This window comes from Mus caroli, chromosome 17, assembly GCF_900094665.2.
Source record: "Mus caroli chromosome 17, CAROLI_EIJ_v1.1, whole genome shotgun sequence".
In the NCBI taxonomy this organism is placed as follows: Eukaryota; Metazoa; Chordata; class Mammalia; order Rodentia; family Muridae; genus Mus; species Mus caroli.
In genome coordinates, this window is record NC_034586.1 from 34,379,134 (window position 1) to 34,388,055 (window position 8,922).

General features: G+C 36.2%; 1 protein-coding gene across 1 annotated transcript; it reads left to right on the top strand.

Annotated features, from left to right (window-relative positions):
* The first annotated feature begins 397 nt into the window (after positions 1–397).
* On the top strand, positions 398–6,098 carry LOC110312234 (olfactory receptor 12D2-like). The gene is made up of 2 exons (XM_021185777.1): positions 398–473; positions 5,170–6,098. Exons 1-2 carry the CDS (start codon positions 398–400, stop codon positions 6,096–6,098), a joined length of 1,005 nt encoding a protein of 334 aa, XP_021041436.1.
* Positions 6,099–8,922: the final 2,824 nt, after the last annotated feature.

Genomic DNA, 8,922 nt, shown 5'->3' on the forward strand with positions numbered 1-8,922 from the left:
TAATGCATTAGTCATCCTGCCTTCATGAATTGGCCTCACCAAGTGCATTAAGTTTGTAAATGACACCAATTATAATTTTAGGAATGACTGTCCTTATGGTTTATCCTACTCTCAAAGATCAAGAAGGAATGTGGCTAAATTCACTGCAATGACCACATTTCTTCTTCTCATGTGGTTTTCCAGAAAGCCTGAGGTAGAAATAATTTTCTCGGCTTTAGTCTTGGTGGTAATAATTGGCACTATTTCCATTGTTGCTATTTCTTCTCTGAGAACTGTCTCTGTTCACTTATGCGATGGTGCCAAAGTCTGTCTGCATCTCTTTCATGCACAGTGCCTACATTTCCTCATAGAATGTACAGTGCAGGGTTTTGCATTCACACTCTGAAGTTATACTGTCATGGCCATACTCACAGTCATGTCCTATGACTGTTATATGGCTGCGTGGTACAAAGTCATCATAAGTGTCAGTTCGTGTATGTATGGGGTGCTAGCTGTCTTGGACAGTGTGATGTGAAATAATTTTTGAGTTATACACACAACTGTTATTTCTCCATGTGATCTGTGGGACCAGTGTCATTCACTAGTTCTGTGATTCCTCTTGGTTTTGAAACTCTCTTGTTTAATGATCATGTAATGAGATTGGATCAGTGACTTCTCCATTTGCTGGCACTTTTCTGCTTCATCTCTCCTAATTTTACCTATGTGCACATATTCTCTACTGAGCTAAGGATGCCATCTGTGGAGGGCAAAACCAGTGTCTTTTCTATTTGTCTGTGCCACATAGACATATTTTGTTTATCCCTACTGGTATCTTTGAGTTTCTAAATCACATTCAGAATCCTCAACTTCACTAAACTTTATTCTTATTTTTTCATACTTTTTCCTTCAACACTCAATCCAGAAATCTACAGCCTGGGAAATGAGGCTGTAGACTCAGCACAAAGGAAGATTTCTTTTCAAAGAAAAACATCTCTTTTTATATCCATTATTTTCACTTTGGGCGCCACATCAATAGGTACTGGGAAAACCAACAGAGTCAATGAATCAATTAAACCTAGAGCAGGGTTAGTCAGATGGCTTATTGGGGTAAAAAAATCTGCAATCAAGCTGGACAAGTTGTGTTAAATACCTGAGACCCACATGGTGGGAGAAGAGACCCATACACACACACACATACATATATATGCACAAGAAATAAATAAGTTTAATAAAATATAAACTAACAAACATAGCCATTGTTTTTTGAGTCGTCTCTTTAAATGAGGAAAATAAGGAGAGTAGAGTTATATTTTATACTCTTGTAAATAGAGTAGATTAAAATCTCACAAGCTAGATGTGGGGGGAAAAGTAATTTTCTTTAACTTTAAAGAAACCTACTTAATTTCCTTCTTTGATATATTTCTTTTTAAAGCAGAGGCATGAATGGTAATCAATTTGAAATTTCTTAAATACTTTTTCCTGAGCCAGGGGGATAAAGAGCCTTTCACACCTCTTTGAGGAGGGAGCAACTAGGCTGAAGCTTGACTGAGAGACAATAAGAACTACCACCCAAGGCTGCTATTGAGGTCAGAGCCAACTCTCAATACAGGCTCCTACCTTCCCCTCCCCAACATTCATCACTGAGCAGTGAACTGCAAACATTTTTATGATGTTACTCCAGCATTTCTACTCCTGGATATGACTGAAAGAATTCCAAGTCAATATATCACATAGACACTTGCACATCAATGTAAAACATTAATCACAATAGGTAAGTTATGCAATAAACCTAGATGTCTGTCTGCAGAGAAATGGATGAAGAAAATGTTATCTCTCTCTGTCTCTCTCTGTCTCTGTCTCTGCCCCTCTCTCTCTCTCTCTGTTACACACACACACACACACACACACACACACACACACACACACACATTTTCAGTTATAGGAAGAACAAAGCTATTTTCTGGGCATGAAAACCTAGCAATAAGCAATAAACATATTACATCAATTAAGACAGTGGCAATTGTGTCTCTTAGATTACATCTATGTTTTATAAAGATACAAAAATTATTATGTATAGATGACATGAAATAGAAGCAAGACTATCTAGCATCTATACACTCTGGGGGGAATAATGGAAGAAGGCATAGGGAAGAAAGTGTAAAATCATTGTAACATATAGGGTAAGGAAATTCAAGGGATATCACTTACTTAACTGAAAAGATATTTGTATAGCCTGATACTACATGTTCAGTGAATAAATGCCATTGAGAAAGAATGTAAAGAAAATATTTATGGGTTAAAGAGAACTACAAATGAGAGCTCAGTGTGTTTGATTGAATACAAAGATAACTTGAATACACAGATAATTTGTAACAACTTGGACTTAATAAAGCAAATGTAAAATTGATCATTTAGCAAATGTAAAAGTTAAAACATTTGGATGACTAAGTGAAAACAAACATTAAGGGTCCTATGCTAAAAGTACTACAAAAAACTTCAAGATGGTGTCCACAAAACAATAGCCAAGCTGGGGGCTTAGCTTATGAAAATCATAAGGCAGGTGCCCATGAAGCTTTTGAAAAATGGAGAACTACAGAGGAATTGCTTGAAATTATACTCCCATTTTGCAACAGTGGAAAAATACCAAGTTTATTTTCATACCAATTCAACTCAGTACCAGGGGATGTACCCCCTTGGGGTTTTTATGTCTACAGATTTGTCTCATTAAAACAACAGCAGAATTGCTGATAAAAAGAGGATTGTGGAGATGAAATGTAAACCAGGACAACAATATCAACTGTCATTTCCAATATTTTATGATCTGTGAAATTTGTGTACACAAACCTTGGAATCTTTGTCACTTGTCTTCTGAAAAATCAGCCAGGTAAGAGAATGCATTCGGCTTAAATTTGGAAATATCTTCTACTTTCTGTTCTTTAGGGAATAGTCTATCTGTCTGCAACATTAAACATCATCATTTCTGAGGGTTTAGAGTTGGTTCCCTGCCTTGGGTTGGACTCCTCACTGTATGTGAGGATTGTGAAGGCCGTCTGGCTTCTGTGTTATATTTTCACATCTCATCTCAATTCATTATCATAGTCTCTTAAAAACTCTCAGAAATATCCAAGTATTTAAATGCTGAGCAGAATTAATATCATTGATATTTCCAATCTCTATTTTTCTTTAGAAAATTGGTAAATGACACACACACACACACACACACACACACACACACACACACAAACGTATATATTTAAAACTGCTTTGTTTTCTTGTCCAAAGTTTCATAAATTAACTGTATCAAAGATATTGAATTTTTAACAAGAAAGTCTGTTCTGTTTATAAACAGACAAATTCTGCATGATAATGAAACTGCCCTGAGTTGTTTGAAGGCAACCTTCCATGGAAGAACCCTAGTGATTTCATAATTTCTCAGACTGTCTTCCATATAAAACTTAGAATTGTTTAGAACCCTTACAGGTTTTTCCAGTAAAGCATTTTTTTTTTAAGATGGGGAAATGTTTTTTTAAATCAGTGACAACTCACACAAGAGTGGTTCCTCTCTTGTAGGACTCTCCCTTGTGTCAACCTTTGTCTAACTCCAGGGCAGTTTGGGTAGTTCTCGCAGTGACTTCCAGCAGCGTGGGCTCTCCATACACTGATTTTAATTATTCTCTCATGTACAGAGTGAATACAGTGCATCTTTAAATGAAAAGAACCAGAAGAACTACTTCCTACAGCTATGTCTGCTCCTACCAGTGTATCTCAGGGAGGATATTCAGGTATTTTCCTAATATTGAGGATAAAGACAGTTTTTTGTTTTTTGTTTTTTTGGTTTTTTGTTTTTTCAAGACAGGTTTTCTCTGTATAGCCCTGACTGTCCTGGAACTCACTATGTAGACCAGGTTGGTCTCGAACTCAGAAATCTGCCTACCTCTGCCTCCCAAGTGCTGCAATTAAAGTCATGTGCCACCACAGCCTGGTTGATAAAGACAATTTTAAAAGTTATGCTCCTTTTAGTATGTCTTGAGTGTACAATTAAATAGGAAACCTTTCCTAAACAACATAGTCTTCAAAGTCTTTAACATTCATTAAAAACATTTCTATTTTGATTATTCAAGTAAAATGAAAATTACTCATTTATTTAGAAGAAAACAAGATTTAATTTGACAGGAAAAATGCCAGGAATTAATTTCCTACAGGGGAAAATTCTAAAATGAGGGAGAGATGAATCATCCTGGGAACAATAGAGTAGGATGATTTAAGGCAGCCTGATTTGGGGGATGATAAAACACAAGAGAATTGCCATGGTCCCATTAGTAGTGCTAGAAGAGAGGCAACAGGAGAACAGAAATCACTTAAATTATAATTTATAATGCAAAAAGTGTCTTGGGTGAGCATGGCTGTATGACTATTAGCCCACTACCCTAGAAATAGTGTGGGGAGATGTTTGAGTCATGGTGGGTATTTTTGGAGACTTATTTTTTATCTTATTTTGGGTCTATATTTAAAGTTCTCAATGATTCATATTAACAGAAGACAGTAAGCCCATTATTTGGTACTACACTTTTAAACTGTTATGCACATATCTGGTCAGACTAATGAAATTAATGTATTTTATCTCATCTGGCAAAATCATGAATAAGAAACCAATCAATGCAAATATGTTTCTATACCTTATCTATTAGTAAGATGAGGTTTAGTTGCTATGTTATGATAAAGCTGTCTATACTTTCTCTTAATACTGTGATTGAAACAAATTCATTCCTGCCTATTTTTTCTCATGTTTAAACCCTTCAAGGATATTCTTACTTCTCAGAGACTCTGCCTGGTGGGATATTTTAAAAACTGCTCCTTGTTTGAGACAACTAAAGAGATGAAAAGATAATAATATCAAAATACAAAAACAGCTAGATAAAATGGTAGGATTATACCTGTTGTTCAGTTCCAATAAAAAGTCATTAATAGTAAAAAAAAAAGTGACAAATTACAAGATATTTTAGTAGGAATAAATGAAAGAAATTTAGACATAATATTTAATGGTCTGATAGGTACATACATAAGAACTTTGAAGGTTTATAGAAACTTCTCTCATGAACTGTGTTTCAGTTGGCATGAGATTATTGCCTAGTAAGACTTATGGACAAGAGTGTTAGTATTCCACAAACTGTCCTATCTTTTCTTTTTAAGTGTTATTGAATCACACATTTATCACTGAATTTCTCCTCTTGGGGGTGACAGACATACAAGAACTGAACCCTATTCTTTTTGTCATGGTCCTTGCCATGTACTTTATAAATGTGTTCGGGAATGGAGCCATCATGATGATTGTCATCTTGGATTCAAGACTCTACTCACCTATGTATTTCTTCCTGGGAAACCTAGCATGTCTAGACATCTGCTTCTCCACTGTAACAGTGCCAAAGATGCTAGAGAACTTCTTCTCCACAAGCAAAGCAATTTCCTTCTTGGGATGCATAACTCAACTTCATTTCTTCCACTTCTTGGGATGTACAGATGCCCTGCTGTTGACAGTCATGGCTTTTGACCGTTTTGTGGCTATCTGCAGACCACTCCACTACCCTTCCATCATGAACCGTCAGGTCTGCATTCAGGTGGCTGCTACCATATGGGCAATTCCTTTTCTTCATGCACTGGTTCACTCCATAATGACGTCTCAATTGAACTTTTGTGGTTCCAACCGCATCCATCATTTTTTCTGTGATGTTAAGCCATTACTGGAGTTGGCATGTGGAAACACTGAACTCAACAGGTGGCTGCTCAATACTCTTGCAGGGACCATTGGCATTGGCCTCTTCTTTCTGACATTTTTATCCTATTTCTACATTGTCACCTATCTCTTTCTTAAGACACGTTCCTGCAGCATGCTGCACAAAGCACTGTCCACCTGTGCCTCTCACTTCATGGTCGTCATGATTTTTTATGCTCCTGTTCTCTTTATCTATATCAATCCTGATTCAGGGAGCTCCCTGGAAAAGGACAGGATCATTGCTGTCATGTACACTGTGGTCACCCCTGCACTCAACCCACTTATCTATGCTCTGAGGAACAAGGAAGTGAGGTGTGCTTTGAATAGGAAACTCAGGATACTGCTTTGACTTGAAGAAATCTACTAAGTTATTTTGTAATATCACAACACAAACAGTTATTGTGAAAATCGATGTGTGAAATTAGTTGATTCTGAATTTGTTTGTGATATAAAAAAGATGACCAGGTAAGAGGATAAATGTATTTGAAAATGTGGCTTAATTGTTTTTAAAATTGCAATTTATATATAAAAGGGAAATCGGAACAAACTGGGTATTTCCTATAAAATACCAACTCTGAATCTGTTTGGGAGATAAGCATTTATGAAACCTACTAGTTGTCCTTTCATATATGTTTGCATGTAAAAATCAAGTATGCAAGTTTTGGGGAGCAGATTAAAGGAACTTGTTTTCCATACTTACATTTTGATTTTAGACTTCATTTTATGTAACCTGACCAATTCACCCTCTAGCAACAATATGTCCCTAAAACATAGCTGTTACAATACCCCCATAGGCAACAATAAATATTCAAAATATAATGCCCCTTGCAATATCTGAAGACATGAATTTGATTTGGGGAGGGGGAAGGAAAAACTATTGTGACATGTTCAATGTCAGCTGACAATGATGGAACACTTCCCATAGTGGCTAATCCCCAAGTTTTGATTTGTACAAATTATCACTGTAATAAAGATGGCTCCTCTGCTTGCACATTTTATGCTCATAAATCCGCCCTCATCTTTTTTTGGGAGCTACCAGAAGAAACAAGGCTCCTGAGTCCTTGTCTGTTGGCCCTGATCAATCAGTAACTCTGCTTATGTGGTGGGCATAATAAGAGATTTTGCCATTTTACAATCCCATTGGTGTATTTTCTTCCCTTCCTCTTGTCACACAACAGATGGATTGTAACATATTATGCCTTATCATGTTTTAAAAGGATGGGTGTTAATAGCTATGCTTATCTATACAGCAACTTAGTTTCAAATTCCATAATGTGATAATGTGATGAAGAAAAGCACTTTGAGAGGCAGTATTGGGAATGAACCCAATATTATCTCACCCAAACTGCCTGTACCTTACTACTGAACTATCTCCCTAGACTTTTTCTGTTTTTTGTTGTTTTTCTCTTTTGAGACAGGTTTCATTGAAAATTTCCAGGCTGGCAAGGAACTCAATTTTGCTTAGGAGGGCTTTGATTGTCCTGGCTTCCTGGTCAGCCTCTCATTTGACTGCAAACACAGCTCTTGTCATTGAACCGAAAAATGATCAGGGAAATTATAATTCTCATAATTGGATAGATTCAATTGAATAGATGGGCAGAAGCCCTTATATTTTTACCTCTTCAAGTTTCAAGGATTTCTCTTTGGAGTTATTTGGAGTCTGTACTCTTTAAATGATAGCTCTGAAAGTAAGGGTGATCCAAGGTTACTGTGATGTGGTTTCGAGTCACAGATAAAGCTCTATGTGGTTGGAAGTACATACTATGCTGTAGATGGAAGCTGAAGTTAGATTGGCAACATCAGATTAACCTCTGAGAGGAGGGGAAAGAGCCCCTGTGTGGAACTGTTAGTGGGGTGTGATAGTGATGACAGACATAGGCACCGAGTGACTCTGAATTCCCTAGTGATGCCTGTAAGACTTCTAAAGATGAACAATCACAAGTCATTCCATTAGTATGTTAGTTTACAAAGTTACCTGTAAATAATCCCATGTAAAAGAAAATACGTTGTACTGTAAAAATGTTCTTATGGAGAAATATATACATATACTAAGTTAAATATTATGATTGAATCCCAGTGACATGTTCCTACTTCTCTCCCCAATATTCTGGGTTCCCCAATGAAAGACAGTCTTTAGATTTCAATGCACCTTAATCAGCACAATAGCTGAGCCACTTCCTAACCTCCATCTGGCTAATTCACCTTCCACCAATAATTTTGAATTATCACTTAGTAATTGATAACTAATTTGATTTGTCATAGTAAAATGACTGTAGCATTGTAGCAATAGATTTAGATAGGGATTCGATAGTGAAAGCAATAGACTGTACATTATACATCTTAAATATGTTTTGAAATATCACGATGCACTCCATAAATATGTTGTTAAAGATTAACAGATTAAAATATTAAAGCACAGGACTGTGTGTAAAAATTATGCATTTCACAACCTTCTCTAAGAATATATTCATGTGTGTGTCTATTGAATGAAATTTTGGTGCATATAAAAGTTATATTTTGTATATTGCTTTAATTCAGTTATAATTTTCTTTTCCTTTATTGTAATGGGTAATAATGAAATATACAAACTAAGAATAATTATTTACGTGGAATGGAAGTCAGTTAAAATTACCGAATTGAATTTTTAGCATAGAAAGGGAATTCACACTTCATGATAAGGGATTAGTGGTCCTGCTTTCATGAATTGACCTCACCAAGTTCATTAAGTTTGTAAATGACACCAATTATAATTTTAAGAATGACTGCTCTTAAAGACACTGTCAATAAGATAAAAAGTTACCAACAGATTGGGAAAGACTCTTAAATAATCACAAGTCAGATAGGGGACTAATATCCAATATATATAAAGAACTCAAGAAGATGGACTCCAGAAAATCAAATAACCCTATTAAGAAATGGGGTACAGAGCTAAACAAAGAATTCTCAAGTGAGGAATACTGAGTGGCTGAGAAGCACCTGAATAAATGTTCAACATCCTTAATCATCAGGGAAATGCAAATCAAAACAACCCTGAGATTCCACCTCACACCAGTCAGAATGGCTAAGATCAAAAATTCAGGTGACAGCAGAGGCTGGTGAGGATGTAGAGAAAGATGGAAAATCCTCCATTGCTGGTGGGAGTGCAAGCTTGTACAACCACTCTGGAAATCAGT